This window comes from Candoia aspera, chromosome 6, assembly GCF_035149785.1.
Source record: "Candoia aspera isolate rCanAsp1 chromosome 6, rCanAsp1.hap2, whole genome shotgun sequence".
Lineage (NCBI taxonomy): Eukaryota > Metazoa > Chordata > Lepidosauria > Squamata > Boidae > Candoia > Candoia aspera.
Genome location: NC_086158.1, coordinates 54735529 through 54752678, shown reverse-complemented (window position 1 = coordinate 54752678; position 17150 = coordinate 54735529). Strand labels below are relative to the sequence as shown.

Below are 17150 nucleotides of genomic sequence, written 5' to 3'. Positions count from 1 at the left end.
TCCATCATATGACTATATCAACTCTCACTGGCAGGGATTATGGTATCTAAACAAACATGTTCATATTGACACCAAAATACCAACACTAAATTAGAGAAATAATAGTAATGAATATGAGTCAAAAGCACAATGCAATAGTGATGACATGACTCTCCCTTTCCTTCTCCTCAAGCTTCAAATCAAACTTCACAAACAAACAAACAAACACCCAGCAGCATTATTTCATATTCAAATGGAATAAAAAACTACAGAACTAATTATGCCCCCCAAATCATTCTCTTTGCCATATGGCACAGGTAAGTTCTAAACCTCACTGGTTAGCTCCAAAAGCTAATAGATTACACACTTGTATAAGTAGCAAAGTGAGTTTTCCTTGTCTACATAGAAAGCTGAATTTGCTGGCAACAATTCTGATGTATAGTATATGAGTTCTGCATTCCTAAATATGGGAATGATTAAAGTGTGATCATACCAGGGAATCCCAGGGCTGTAGGCTGAACAGGGAAATCATCCCAGAGGAAGGTAATAGCAAATCATTTCCAAGTAAATTGCCAAGGAAACTACCTGGACATCCCCATGAAACCTTTAGGAGACCAACTCCACTAGAAGAAAACTTTATTTTTTTAAGTTCTTATAGTAAAATGAGAATAGTAATACACAGGATTGTTGTGAGAACGAAGTATAGATTTTCATCTATGTTTGTAAGTATATTCTTAAGATTATGAATGGATTCAATAATTCCAATGTTAACATTTTTTAAGTAAACTACAACATTATTTTGCGAAGTATGATGGGGATTTTTTTCAAATAACAAGTTTTGCAACAATGTTTAAGTATACATTGTGATTTCCAGAATATTTGGGGTATATCTGATTTTTTTAAGTTAATTGTTTCTTTTCTAAACTAATTTATTGCACAGGATACACAATCAGCTTGGTATAGAAGTTCATTTCCTGCAAACAACTTCATCTTATAAGAAAAGCTATTCTTTTTTTTTTTACTGGGACAATTAGTCTCTTCATGTTCTAAACACAAATTCTATTTTCCCATTAATTTTTAAATCTATGTGGCTCTAACTTAAAATAAACTGTACATCAAAAGAATGGAAAATAAACAGCCAGGAACACAATTTGACGAATTGGATTTACTTAGTTTATTTAGCTAAACAGGGTCCATTGGATCTCTTTAATAGGCTGACAGTTGCACTGGGCTGGTTAATAAAACATTCCACACAGTATCTTCAGCCAATATAGAAATGCAAATCCCACCAGAAATATTTTATTCATGAAATAATAATTTCATTTACTACCGCACACACAAAAAACCCAAGCTCACTTTGCAAACACTTTAACTCACTTTGCAAACAAACAGTGCCATCTAGTGCTAAGATTAAAAAAAGCCAAGATAAAAAGATAGTTTTGTAATTATTTTAATATTAAATCTTCTCTTTTAACAATACATTTTGTCTCTTCTTAGGATACACAGTCCACATTTGAATCAGTTTTTTTTTTTTTAATGATAGTTTTTACTTCCTGTTTTTATTACTTCGCTATTCTTCTGATATCACATGCACTAATTCATCTATTCTGATGGGTTTTGTAGGATTCAGGGACACAATGAAAGGAGGAAACAAGTTCTTCTTTCTTGTTACCCTTTATACAGACTGATATTAAGTCTCAGATACTCACTGATTTTCAAAAGTGAGCAGGAAAGTCACAGTGAAGTAGATTTTTAGATGGGCAGCTAGATTTAAAAAAATAATAATTTAGTTTTTCTGTAGTCCTTAAAAACAGTTCCTTCACTGTAAACCTATTTAATTTCTATGGAGATGAACCTCATGAAAGATTGTAGTCAGGGCTCATATATTGCTTGGACAAGTTCAGAATCAAAGTTCCACTGGACCAGGGAGATTCTGTACCAGTTTATAGAGGCAATAATGTAGCCAGAGGAAAACCACTTGATCAAACAGGTGTCTGTATCTCAAAGGCGAATCAAGAAAGCACTCTCCCAGCTTCAGTAATGGCTATAAAGATAGGGATAACAAGAAAACACAATAGAACGTATCAGAAGGTATAAGGAGAGGAAAATAGGCAAAGGTTAGGGATAGAGGAAGAAGAGCAATTACAATTCAAAATATGTAGAAACTGGTAATACTGAAAAAGTGTGCTTGTTTTATACACAGATACAACATATTTACTATATACAGAACAAAGGTACTTCCTCTATATTTAATTCAATTACCTTTTATCTTAATGAAATGCATATTGACTTCCAGAGTCATGGATAGAGTCCATTCCCAGTATGTGACCTTAGACATACACTGCATTTTTTTTTCTTTCCAAAGTTTTTGTTTAGTTTTAGGGACAGAGGTTCAACATGCATCACTTCAGCTGTGCAGGTACAAGTTACAGCCACTCGTTCAGCCACTGTTCAAAGTTACAATGGTACTTAGTAAGTGGTATTTACGACCAGTCCTCAAAGATCTGGCCGTCGCAGCACCCCCCATTGTCACATGATTGTGATTTGTGCACTTGGCAACCGACTCACACTTATGATGGTTGCAGCATTCTGCAGTCATGTGATCACCATTTGCCAGCTTCCCACAAGTAGTCAATGGGGAAGCCAGCAGGGAAGATCGCAAGTTGCTCCCATAAGTCATTCCCACCACTTTTTCTGGGAGTTGAAGTCCACACATCTTAAAGTTCCCACAGTTGAGAAACACTGCCATAGATAATTGGACCCACTGTCAAACTGCTCTTACTGTTAGGAAGATTTTCTAACGTTCAATTGGAATCTGCTTTCTTGTAATTTAAATCCCTTATTCCTTCATTTTGGAATGAGAAAGGTTTTCTTCTAGGTGGAATTCGTGCCAGTATTTGAAGAATCCTATGGTATGCCAGCTATTAATTGTAATGCAGTCTATCCCTTAACTAGCTTGCCCACCAGTATGTAAAGGACAGCTTTATCAAATTCTGTTGAAGTTGATATCCATAGTGGAGAACAGACAGCATGTAACTCAGGGTTGAATTATTGGGTTCTTAGTGTTCTCCAAGCCTATTTCTATTCCTTCAGATGTTTCATAATCAGGCTAAGTAACATCATCAGTGCATGGAAGAGTGGAGTTTGCTGGCTGTTTATATGTAGTCACTGGTTTTACCAGCCTTGATTGGGGCATCGTTACTTCGTTGATTGTTCTTTTATCCGTACTGGCTTATAGTATGTGATGAGGAAGGGTGTGTTTAGGTCTGTTTGCCTCTTTCCTTGACAACAACTATATGAAGCTGCTAGGGAGGTATTCCATTTGTATGGGGTCTGGTATTATCAATACAATGGTAATCGCCAACTGTAAATTGTGATCTTGGCCTGCAATGGAGATTTCTTGTTCTGGTGTCTGGATGCTGTGAAGTTCTGGATGGGAGATAGCACTTTAAACTGAACTCTAGTAATACAGAGTTATTGTCTGTACATTGGAGTTTCTCTATACCCCCGTTTTGTCTTGGATGGGACTGAACTGCCCCTGAAGGAGTAAGTCCACAATTTGGGGATCCTCTAGGCTCCTGCTAAACCAGCATCTGAGGGCTATGGCCAGAGGGGTCTTCAGTTGGTGTACCAGTTGCAGCCTTATTTGGGACATGAAGACCTGACTGCAAAAGCTCATGTTCTCATCACCATCCAATTAAGACTACTACAATGCATTCTACATGACGCTACTTTTAAAAGCCACCTGAAAGCTTCAGTGGGTGCAAGAGACAGTAATCTGGATGATCACGGGTGCTTGCTGGTGGCACATTTTATATCTGTTTGCAGGGGAGGGGGAAGTATTTGCACCAGCTTCCTATTAGTTTCTTGGTTGAATTTAAAGTACTGGTTTTAACTTGTAAAGCACTTACATGCAGGACCATATCTCCCCAGTCCCTGAGTCAGCCTAACTACTCCAGTTGTGCTGGAAAAACCAGTTGTTTGTCTCCATTTTCAAGAGGTTAGGGGAGTTGTTCCATCAAAAAAAAAGTTTTTCCATGATGGGACCAGCTGTTTGGAATGGCCTCACATCAGAAATTCATTTGTCTCCAACATTATCTGCCTTCCAGAAAAAGCCAGAAGACAGCTTTTCTAAGGGCTTTTGGGGCCTGAAAAAGCTTTTTTAATGTATTTATCTTACATATTCCTTGATATTACTATGTTTTGTTCCATTACTGTGAGGCACCAAAAGTCAGTTTATGACTGGCAGAATAGAAAAGCCATACATACTTACATAAAAAAACAACCCATTGGTTGTGTTTAATGTTTCATTCTTGTCTTCAATAAAGTTTCTAATCTAGCTGACTCATATCTGGGAATCTTCTGCCAAGAGATAAGAGGTAAATGTATAGAGACCTGTGATTTACTCCAAGGCCTGGTGTGAAGTCTGATATAACTACAAACTCCTGTTCACTCATCTTCACCTTTTCTTCTTAGAGCACTACCAGGAGCAAAGTTTTTGTTTCTTCTTGTTTCTCAGACTCTGTTTAACCAAGTAAAACCCTTGAACAGAAGGAAATTGTGTTAGGGATTCTCCACTTAAGCCTTCTTACCACAACACAATAAAGACAGTTAACTGTTCTTACAATCTGTTCATCCACAGCACAACTTCATTGTGGAATACCACCCAATTAAAATTTGAACTATTGGTTGAACTATCACCAACAGTGTACTTAATAAACAAGACTCTATCTCTCAATCCTTAACAGATGGAACACGTTAGATAGTTAAGAAGCCCTTACTTTAGACAATGCAAGTGAAAAGAGACTGAATGAAAGTCCCATTGGAATCTACAAGTTTTTAAATAGACCAAACAGGAGTTTTAACTGCAGATCTTTTATATTATAGGGCATTAATCATTTTTGCATACTCTCTGAATGTTTTTCCTCAACTTCTATTATGAAACTATCATTTTTCCAGTACTCAACCCACAGTAACAGAATCTGTACTTTTTCCACTGTAGTTATGCCATATGATAGAAATGAAGAGCCTTTTGGTCCACTTGCTGATTCCAGACCCTAAGATAGCCTGTTCAATTAATGGGGCACCAAAGCCATACACATGCATCCCTGGTTGTATGAGGGATCTTCAAAAGTGGCTTGCTTTGACCATCTCAGCTTTTCTTTCTTTGGTATGTGAGATGTATCTGTTTAAAGAATTATACAAAGACCAGGAATGATAATACCATCATCAATCAATATATTGAATTCTTCTTCCACCAAAGCCTTCTAATATACCTTTATTTACTTTTTAAAACTAAAAGTATATACTTAAAGAGTATGGCAGAGCATTATACCATTAATTGCTTCTTAGAATTTACAAAGTAAATTTCCTTTTGCAGCAGTGCACATCATCTATTTGCAGGCTGGCTACTACTCTCTGGTACACATGTATTCTGACACATATAGCCTTTTAAAGTTACAAGCTTATAATTTCAATATGACTACTAAATGCAAACTTTACATTGCTTATGCCTTAACAATATATAGGATATTAATAGGTGGGACGTTTTTGCAGCTCTGGTTTTGTAGCTCTAGAATACAAGACTTTTTTTTCTTTTTTGCAAACAAATGCACAAACTTACTTAATTATGTAGGGCTACAAATCTGGGCTACAAAAATCTAGATAGCAGCAAAGAGTTAAAGTTACACTTAGAAAGCTTGACAAAAAATTGCAATTAGTCACAAATCTTTGTTAGTGTGTGTGTAGTACTGCTTAAAATGTCCAGCTTCTCAAGATCAGGAATACAGGATTTGGGGGGGGGGGAGAGAAGAGGGAGAGGGGGATCTGGGGCGGGGGGAGAAGAGGGAAAGAACTGCTATTACCAGAGCATTTCCAGTCTGTCAATATTGCTTTTAAGATTAGATTTTGTCTGTCAACATAATCACAAACTGCAACTCTGTGTTGACCACGAGATGGAGCTAACTATACAGAAAATTCAGTGTCTAAGAATTTGTAACTTTTCTTGCTGTTTAAAACTGATACTTTAAAAAGTGCTTAGAATAAACTTCACTCACATTTGAGTGAAGTAAAACAGTAAAACAACACAGATAATTCTGTCAGTATCAACTTATTAAAGTTTCTACAAAGTAAAAAAAAGGCAAAATAGTATCAATACATTTTTATTATTAGTTCAATATAGAATTATTAGTTCAATATATATTCCTTCAATACAGAATCTAAGAGTTTATAATAAAGCTTTCATACAGTTTTCTAAACACATGTATGGCCAAATGTATCCTCTTCCATGCTTGTTTTGTTTTGTAGAATCAACATGGCTGCTAAGTCATATGTTGCTTTTAAGTACAATTAGAGATCTCCTAAACTCTGTCTTATTGATGCCCATTTGTGATTTTGTAACTTAAATGGTAAGTTGTATTGCATAGACATTGGAATAACTGGCTACTTTCCAGTATGATAAAATGTAATTATCTTAAGTAAATGACTTCTTTGAGTGATTACTGTGGCCTTCACATCATGCTGTTGTTGCAGTATAACCTGGAATACATAGGCAAATCTAGAAAACAGGTATGGGACATACTATACAATATTGAACTACATGACAATAATTGGTCAAGACTGTTGGTATGAATATTTAATCATACACACAAAGTGAATAGTGAATCAAGTCCAGAAAAAAAGGTTACACTGTTCTATGTAAATGGCTCTTGTGGTAAGTGCAAGAAAAAAGTAAAAGATAACAAAATCTAATACCAGAGCTTTATCTCACCTAGGATCAAACTTCAATCAAGCACAGTGGCAGAAGATCTGAATTAGGAAAAATATTAGAATGTGAAATCCTTCCACCTGTACAAACTAGGCATTGATAAATGACAAACTAACACAATCAGAACTCTCCTGAATCTAATCAATTTGTTATCTTGGTTTATAATAGAAATTACTAAAATGACTTTCTCAAACAAAAGACAGGATAATATCCAAAATTAAAAACATAAAATCATTCATGCTAGATTATGCCAAGGCTTAAGTTGTCTACCATGGGAAGCACATAAACAGACCATGAGTTTGACTCCATCGTTCTCTGTTTGTATGCCCATCATACTATCATTGAAACTGTAGTAGTAGCTACTGATATCTTTGTCCTCTATAATGATATCTAAAGCCATCCCAATTAATAAGTAAATCATGCACTAGTAATTCTAGAGCCACACACAGTATAAAGAAGTTCTTCCTTTAATCTGATGGAAATATCTTTGTTCAGCTTGCTTGAGTGACTCTAAGTTCTAATATTACAAGAACAATTCTGTATTACTATTCACTTTTTGAACACAATCAAGATGTTATTTGCCCTCTCCCACTTAACTTTATCTTTTTTATAAATTATGATGTTTCCAAACTTGTGGCCTTTTATATATAGTCTCCACATCATTGTGGCTGCCTCCGTTTACCTGTACCACATTCATGTATCACATTGCAAGCCATAGTTGCATTTCTGAAACCCAGCTTTGAGTTTTTCTCACATTCTTGGATAACAGAAATCTCTACACTTATTCACAAGTAACTTATATTTCAGAATAATACAGGAACAAGCCAGAAAAGCTATTTGTAACTCAAATGATTAGTTGTACTATTTAAAATTATATTTTGCTTAGATCTAGAATTGCTATTGGCTGTTATACTTTAAAATTACATTTGGAACTGGCAGCTGAATCCTCTTGAAATGCTGTTGCCAATCACAAGTTATGAAGAATGGACATTCTATAAAGCACTGTTGCTTTGCTCTCCTAAATGTAGTACAAGTGAGTAACATCCCACGCCATTTTTCAGCCTCGGTGTTATGTCAGTTTCTTCATTAGCACAGTATTCCAAAACAATCTGGAGTGATACAAGCAACAGCTGCTGGATCCATCTTAAGAAATGTGAGGAGTTGGAAAACTGCATGCATAAAGGACCACTATCCTGACTTTTCCATGATGTTTACAAGTATGTAAGGGCCATTTCCATAAAATCCCAAGGAGAATATATTTATACAAGATCAGGACTCTGAAAACTCATGTCAAATACAAAAGGAACAGATAGAACTGGAATGGATTTTGAGAAGGCAATCATAAGCTTGGGAAATAGGAAGCTTAACTTAAAGCTTGAAGAACAGAGCTGATCGATTTCCAGCAGCCAAAGCGACACATGTTTAGTCAAATAAAATTATTGAATGCTTGATGAAACAGCTTTTATTTAATTCTATAGTCTATAAAAATATGAAATGTTAATTTAAATATAAATTATCTTTCATTACCTAATAAATAAGCCAAAACAGATTCTTGAACGCTACACTTAATTATACCATTAAGAATAATTATGCTAAGTATTACATTAAAAAGAATCAAGCAGAACACAGGGGAGCGAGCAATATACAAGCATGGTTCACTTCTTATTTTCCTAAAATAAGGCAGATAGAAATGGGTAACTGGCTCATATACGGTGCGGAGTATTTCTGTAAACTGTACACCTGGTGATATAGTACAAGAAAACTCGCAATGGACAAAATCTAAGTTATTAACAACAGTGTGCATGGCCAAGCTGTGTAAAAACAATCACGTGGTTGTATTTACATTTGTATGAGGAAACTTTTGATTCTAGGCCAAATGGATTTACAGTAAAATTCAATAAATAATTTAACTTAATTAATTAAATAACTAAGTGAGTAGTAATTTTTGGTGTTTCTACCATACTTCAAGCAATCAAATGTTAATTAGAGTAAAGAATGATGATACCGTAGTGAAGCTGACTACAACAAATACTTTATGAATCCTCTCACAAAATGACACAGATGAATTAACTCACAAAATCCGTGTCAAGCTTTTCCATTTCTTGCTTGTAGCTCCTCACTCTACTGCTGTACATGGCTCGGCTCTGTGAAGGGATTTCACGCACTTCAAGTTCCATTTGTTCCAACTGATGTTTAAAAATATGAAGGGGAAAGATAAATGAAAAAGCTACCATAACTTGACTTGAATCTAAAAAGCAAATTATTCAAGGAATAGTGTATTTTAAATATAATTCAAACAGTTATGTATACAGTATAAAGACACACAACTACATACCAAGTCAAGAATTTTTAAACCACAATGGCTGGCTACACACAGTGTGCTAAGCTAAAATCACATTGAGCACACTATGGTTTAACTTGATATGTGAACCAAATCACAAACAAATCTACACAAACAGGCATAGACATTCATTAAAAAAAAGTGAATCCATCAGATTATAAAATACAAGGATTATTAGTAACTCCAAGACACTTTATGCCATCCATATGCATACACAGTAATATCCCATCATTACATCAAACACAGAGTGTGCTCTATCGACACCTATAACATAACAGACCCAGTGTCCCAATTAGTTCCAAATGAATTTATCAAAATCATATTTGCTGACAATTTCCAGTTCTGCTATTCATTGAGGAATCTGTCTCAAGTCTTTTTTTTTTTTAGCAGTTTAATCCCATGGTCAGTATGGGCACATTCTGGTAGACTATGGACACATTTTTTCGCTGATTTCTAATGCATGAATTTTTGGTGTTCATCTTATCTAAGCAAGTGATCAGTTTGTGTTACATAGACAACAAATGGACATTTTTAGCATGAAGTTGTGTGTTAGCATGTATAGAGTATATATTATGATGGAGCGAATGAATGAGTTCCTATGGCATCACTATTTTACTAGATTTTCTAACCATATCATCTGAGGGATTGTGTTAATTCCACATGTTAGCCCTCAGAAAAATGTATTTGCTTAATTAGCTCTATAATGATTTTACATACACATAGCTCAAGACTTGTCAAATGAACATCTGAAATTCGTTTAACTACAACCACTCGAAAAATCAATAACTAAAAGCCAACCACTCAAATAATCAATAACTAAAAGCCAATTAAATTGTTGTTTAACAGGAAACCAAAGAATTGGCAAGCATTAATACATTTAACTTTTAAACTAACTTCTTCACTCTGTTTAATTTACAGAACAGAATTTCAAGCTTATAATAATTTATGCTTAATGATTTTATTACAGTTAAAACTATCCATCTATATTGAAATATTCTAAGTGTTGCTGCAAAGGAACACATATTTGCTTTATGATACAAAAATTCAGATTAATAAATATTTCATTCAAAAATTATTTTCTCCAGCTGGAATTCTATATGGAAGATCAACCCACTACATGCACTCCCTTTAAAACAGATATCTAAGAGCTAAAATAACACATCACTTATGAGCTTACATGTCATTACTATGAGCTTCACGAAATCCAAGAGCTAGATCATAATTATTAACAGTCTTGTAACTTTTATTTATGAAACAGCTACTGTTGGGAAACATCAGCCTGGAGTTGGTTGCAACCTCCTGTGCTCAGCCTCAAGCCCTGGTCACTGAACCTTCAAATGCCCAGGCTTTGGGTTGCTGATTCTAAATGCCAAGTCAGTCTGTAGTAAGGCCTCCCTTATCTGTGATTTAATCATGGATAAGAGGATTGGCCTGGCATGTATTACCAAGACTTCGCTGGGCATGGAAGAAGGAGTTGCCTTTTCAGAAATGTGCCTGGTGGGGGGCCGGGTGTGGCATCAGCTGAGACACCAAAGCAGGGGTGGAGGAGTTGCTATAGTTATCTGAGGCACCCTGGTGGCAGCTATAGGTATGGCTCCAAAGGTGACTGGGTGTAAGATGCTGTTAAGTTGGGCTCTGGGGATCAGATAGGATTGTTGTTGCTGTACCAGCCTCCCTGCTAGGCAGCAACTTTCCTGCCCAAGATCCTTGATTCTGTGGCTGGATTGGCAGTGAAATTCCCAAGACTTATGGTCTTGAGGGACTTCAACTTGCCTTCCCTGGGAGTGGAGTCAGAGTTGCCTAAAGAGTTTATGGCCAACATGGCAGTCATGGACCTGACCCAGGCCATTGAGGGCCTGACATATACTGTTGATCACACTTTGGACCTGGTTGTCCTGTTGGAGCAGTGGCAACATGATCTGGAGTTGGGGGAAAATGTCATCAAAATGAGACTGCCACAGGAAGGCTAGACCTATTCAACTGGTCTGCCCCAGACACCTGATCAACCCAGTTGAGTTCCAGAGGAAGCTTGATGTTTTTCCTGAAGTTCTGGTGCATGGTCTGGCTGAAACCTTAGTCACCTCCTTGGAATGAAAGGGCAGCTGGGGCATTGGACCAGATTGTGTCTATGTGGCCTTTCTTCTCCAGGGATCCCAGGACTTCCCTTGGTTTACAGAAATGCTGAGGGAGTGTCGGCCTTACATGATAGACCACATAGGAAACACAATCAAATGAGCTAATTCTACTTTACTGTAAAGCTACATTAACAGAATCTTGCAAGTCTGAAAGTATATTTCTCCCATCTCCTTTACAGCCTAAGAAACTATGGAGGGTCTCTTCTAAGCCCCTCCTACTATCCAGCTGCAGGCTATGCTCCCTCTTATCTGACCATTCCCTTGGCAATGTCTCTTTGTCCAGTCCTCCAAGATCATTCCTACATAACATTACGGGAAGATGAAATAGGTTAAGAGATGCCTAGGGTGCTGCAGGAGGGTTACTAGGGGTGAACCCAACAAGCACAAGCTAGAGCTGCTGAGGAGGTAAGGGTGGCAAAGTGTCAGTACTTTTCTGCCTTTGTTGCATCCATTTATGGTGACCAATCCCTTTTGGGACTGAGAGAGTCTCTTTTGAATGGTGTGTATGTCAGAGTGTGCTGGAAAGCGTTTGGCCCAAGAGATCATAAAAATCACACACCAGGCATTTCTATAAAAATAAATGTATTTACAGAAAGCACAAAAACATAGTTTACAAGCTGTGTATTCACACGTGCTCAGAGAGGACTGGGAAGAGAGGCTGCAAAAGCTAAACTAAAACACGTCCTGGCAGGTTCCTCCCCCAGGCAATGCAGCTTTTTAACACCCAAACTGAGGACAATTAAGTTCGACCTCTTCACCCTGCCAATACTTAAGAAAGTACTCAATTACCATGGTAACCTAGTGGCTTGGTCCGTGCAAAAAAACAAAGAAATGCCAACAGTGTAAACGTGGTTTACCTCTATTTGTCTATTGATGTCTGACAATATGTAAGAGTAAAGGTATGGTTGTTTCATTTGGCATTTTATTTTGTTTTATGAAACACAATATATATTGTGACTGCTTTAGACTTACTCTATGGAGTAACTAAAAAAATGACCAAGTTATACATAATCAAGAACTACTTTTAAAAACAAAGAATTGTGGCATATTGGTATACGGACTTGGCCCATACAAAATGATACCATAATTGTTTGTTTTGGGCTTAGTGTGTCATTCAAGCATAGCCTATGACTTGATCAGCAGTTAAACGGTTTTGATTTAGTGTTATACATGAACTCAACTATTGCAGCTTCTATATGAAGCTGTGAATCTACACTGTAGCTTCCTATAGAGCTTCCACCATATGTACTCTGTCATATGAATAAATGCTATGCCAGTGGCAATGCCATGGAGGCTCTGCATAAGGACCTCTTACAAATTATGCTGCCAGATATTGCACCCTCCATGGAAGTGCCACATTATGCGGATAATTACCAAGCACAGTTTTAAATTCTAATTAATGCTAACCACAAGTTGCGAGTGCTTTATATTCAGATACACACCTAATCTAGAAAAAACACTAACTTTAATTAAGGAGTCATGTAATATAGAGCTATGAAAGCAGCATGCATGTTTATATTAAGCTGGAGTGGTTTATCTTGTCATACAACTCTCTTCTACTTGTCTAAAATGTAATGAAACTTTATTGTTTTTCATTTACTATGATAAAGCCATACTGATCCTTGCTTATAAATTATAAACAAATACTCTTTACTTATCTAAAACTGCATTATGGTTTTGTGTGATGTTTGAACCCACCAACAGATTTTAAAAAGCAAGCTATTCACACACATATATGAACATATTTCATATCCATTCATTCTCTTCAGTTACACTTAGATTTCAATTCATGATATTATCATGATTGGAGGGCCCTTCAGACAGTCACTTGTGTCCTTGTCACGTTACAGCTGAACTACTGAAATGCTCTCTACTTGGGGCTGCCTTGAAGACCACCAGAAAGCTTCAACAAGTCCAGAATCCGGCAATGCAAGCAGCAATGGGCATGCCTTGGTATGCCCACGTAACACCTCTGCTTCACAAGCTGCACTGGTTGCCAGTTTGCCTTTGGATGCAATTCAAGGTACTGATTACCTATAAAGCCCTAAATGGCATAGGGCCTGGTTACTTGAGGTACCACCTGTTTCCTATAACATCTGCCTGGCTGATTTGATCCTGCAAGGGTTGGCATGCTCCAGGTTCCTTCGATTAAACAATGTCCTCTCTCAGGATCCCAGAAGTGCACCTCCTCTGTAGCAGTGCCTGCCCTCTGGAACAAGCCCCCCCCCCCGAGATCTGGATTGTCCCCACTCTGCTGTTGTTTAGAAGAGCTGTAAAGACCTGGCTCTTCACCAGGCCTTCAGCAAGGGACAGTGAGACCCCTCACTTCATCCCACTTATCAACTTTTATCTTTATTTTTTAGTCTTTATTGATTTGATTGATTTTATTACAATTTTTTTTATTGTTGTGAGCCACCCAGAGATATTGAGAATCAGACATCATACAAGTATTAATAAATTTTTGTTATTGTTGAGCAATCTCTCTCTGTTAAGCAAGACAAACCTCTGCTTTTCTGCCAACCTTGATGGTACAAAACAGGACAGGAAAAGGAAGCATTTCATTAGTTTGACTCTATGGAATCATGTTCTTCTAGACACAGAGCAAAGGCTCTAGCAAGAGGGTCTTCAGCTTCATATTTGGAGTAGTATTCTTGATTTTGCCTCAGGCTACTTTAGAAATCCAACAAGTGAATATATGCAGCCTTGCTCCAAATTCTTAGGTTTACAGCCAAGTAAATGCACTTCTCATTTGGGCACAATAGAAGCTGACAATGGCTTCTTAGGCCATGCAGAATTCAATTAGCAAGCAAACCCCACCTATTCTGTCAGTGCTAGAAAAGGAGCAAAGGAATTTCACTAATTTTATATAGAGGCAAAACGTGATACCAGTGATAAGTGGAAGGACAGGTTGTTGACAACCATGAATTTTAAAAGACTATAAAAAAACTGTAGACCTCTGATTCTATTAAACAGCTGACACAAAAATAGCTATGTTTTCATTAATGAATTACCATGTAAAACTTTATATCAGAATACAGATCTAACTGGTACAAGAACTATGTGCTATAATGGTTTATATTTTACATTTTTAACAAGGGACAAAGTTCTAAGTTCACTTCGTATATTCAGTTTAAAAGAAATGAAAGGATGACACCAACATGAAAAACAAAGCCAGAGCACCCTATGAAAAATAACCAGATGGTGGCATACAGAACATGCACAACGAAGAACAAGAAAGTTAACAGAGAAATGTATGCTGACAGACTTACGTACTGTCGTAATAAAATATAAAGCTTATAAAAGGACAAGCACACATAAAAAGAAAATGTATGAAGAGAAAAAAAAGTAGAAAAATTGAGTACAGAGAATTTGTGGAAAATAAAAGGGGCGGGGAGTCAAGAGATAAGAGTTCAGAAGTGTCTCTTGATTAGGGAAAATGTAGCAAAAAGGATAACAAAAGAACTGCATATGCAAGTGGATGCCAAAGCAACACATACTGTAAAAGGTATCAATATATCTATCCATATATCTTTCCTTTAAAAAATAATATATTTCTGTTTATTCTCACCAGCTTGCCCATACCTATGAACCACCACTGTTCTCCATCCCTAATAAAGATAAGCAACATCTTAGAATTAGTTAATGATATACTTGCACAATACACCTATTATTAACACCACTATGAATCTGAGACTTACAATGATACACCAAATAATCACAGAAAACTCCCTGATGTAGGGAACCTTATCTGGATGAGGTAAGCAAGAAACAATGATAACATTGAGACATTCAGACAGATTGAGATATGGAGCACAATCCAAACCCTTTTACTGATTTGGACAAGAATGCTAAATCTAAACATAATATGGCTTGGTGATTATGTGAGTAGAGTAAGAACATGAGAATAACCCTGTTACATCAGGTCATGCTTATTTTAGTATAGCATTTTGTTTCTCACAGCAGCCAATTATGTCTTTGAGCTGTAAACACGAGAGGGAGATTATTTCCTTTCTCAACACTGTCCTCCTGCAATGAGTATTTGGAAGCATATTGCCCCCAGCCAAGAGGTAAAACTGAGTTTTCAAGACTGATAGCCCTTGATAGGATTATTCTGTTCTGCATTAATTTAGTCGATCCCCTTTTTAAGCCATCAGCATGGCTTGTAGTAATTTATTTATATAGGGAATTTATATAGCCACCTATCTTAAGCAAATAATTCTGTGAAAGGTCCCCTGTGCAAGCACCGAGTCATGTCTGACCCTTTGGAGGGACAACACTTTTGCAATGGTTTCTTGGCAGACTATAGCGGGGTGGCTTGCCATTGCCTTCCCCAGTCGTCACCTTCCCCAGCAAGCTGGGTACTCATTTTACCGACCATGGAAGGATGGAAGGCTGAGTTGGCCTGAGCCGGCTACCCGAGAATGTAATATTACAAACCAATAAATGCAGTTAAAATGCAATTAAAAACAGACATAATAAATACAGAATACAAAAGCTGAGGCATCTTGCACATTATCTTCAATTGCAGACTCATTTGCATTGGGCTCTACTAACAACCCAGCCCTAAGGCCTGAGGGTTAAGCCAGGTTTTTAAGCCTTCCAGAAGCCTAACAGGGTTGGGACTGTCTGGATCTCTGTAGAGAGGCTGTTCCACAGGGCCAGTGCTGCAACAGAGAAGGCACATCTCCTGGAGCCCATAAGACATCATTATTACACTAAAAGGACTCAGAGCATGCCCATCCTGTGCCATGTAGTTTTAAAGGTCTAACCAGCACCTTGAAGTATACCAAGAAGCGTACTAGAAGCCAGTGCTGCTTGCACTACATTCTGGACCAGCTAAAGCTTCCAAATGTTTTTCAAGGGCAGCCCCCATACAGACTGCATTGCAGTAATCAAGATAAGAAGTGACTAAGGCATGAGTGACTATGAGCTGATGTGGATTCATCACCAAGGATTTTGTCACTTCTGCAAGAACATCTCCCTCACCCTCCAAACAATACCCTCCTTCTTCAAGACCCTTGCTTTTTCTGACAGCAAGGGAGCTACCTTCCTGGGAGTAGCACAAACTACCACATCCTAGAAGAACTCTCTAGGTATCTCTCTGGCTATCTAAGCATTCCCAATACAGCAACCTCAGGTTCCAAGAAACTGACTTGATCCCTGAGAGCTAGGAGTTTATTGCACTGAACATAAAGCCACAACCTTTGCCGAACAGACAGAAAGTCAGACAACTTACACTTTATATAATATACCAGAAAGCACATCTTCACTGCTTTCATTCTAGTTGTTATTGGTAACTTGGTTTCCTTCTTCTTTAAAAATGGTGTGATCTAAACAATAGCCCCTATGTTATATTTTTACAGAAAGTAAGCCCTGAATTCCCCACATAATTATTAATTTAAACTTGATGCTTAATCTGCAGAAAACAGAGGTCACTGTGCTTTACCCTCACAAGATTCCCCCTGTAACTGTTTGCCCTTTAGGTCACAAGCTCTCAAATGCCACAATCTGTAACAGTTGTAAAACAACAAACAATCTATAAAAATTGTAAACAACAAACCATCTGTTTGCCCTCTAGGTCACAAGCTCTCTTAGTAAAGAGTGCTGGCTGAGATTAAGCTGTTGGCTGAGGAATGCTAATCCATCCACTAGTTCACCACCTGATAAATGAGCCATCTGCATCTATAAGACACTCCAGTTCAGACTGTGTTCTCAGCAAGCAAGCAGACATGTCCCACTTAGTCAGAAAAAGACGATATAGCCTTACCCAATTATGCAAATAACCCTCCTTAAACAATTCACCAATTCCCTCACAAACAACTCCTATTCCTGTTTGTTCTCCTGTTTGCTGACTCTGGCTATCAGCTCCCAAGGCATGCAATAATCTGGACGGGTCTGGTAGCATCTTTTCAGACTAACACATTTTATT

General features: G+C 37.3%; 1 protein-coding gene across 4 annotated transcripts in view; it reads right to left on the bottom strand.

The window, feature by feature from the left end:
- VTI1A (vesicle transport through interaction with t-SNAREs 1A) overlaps nt 1-17150 on the bottom strand; it is a 235111-nt gene that overhangs the window by 215425 nt on the left and 2536 nt on the right. For all 4 annotated transcript variants that reach the window (XM_063307161.1, XM_063307159.1, XM_063307162.1 and 1 more), the window contains exon 3: nt 8821-8931. In XM_063307161.1, the coding sequence (XP_063163231.1) occupies nt 8821-8931 (111 nt within the window). The remainder of the gene's footprint in view (nt 1-8820; nt 8932-17150) is intronic.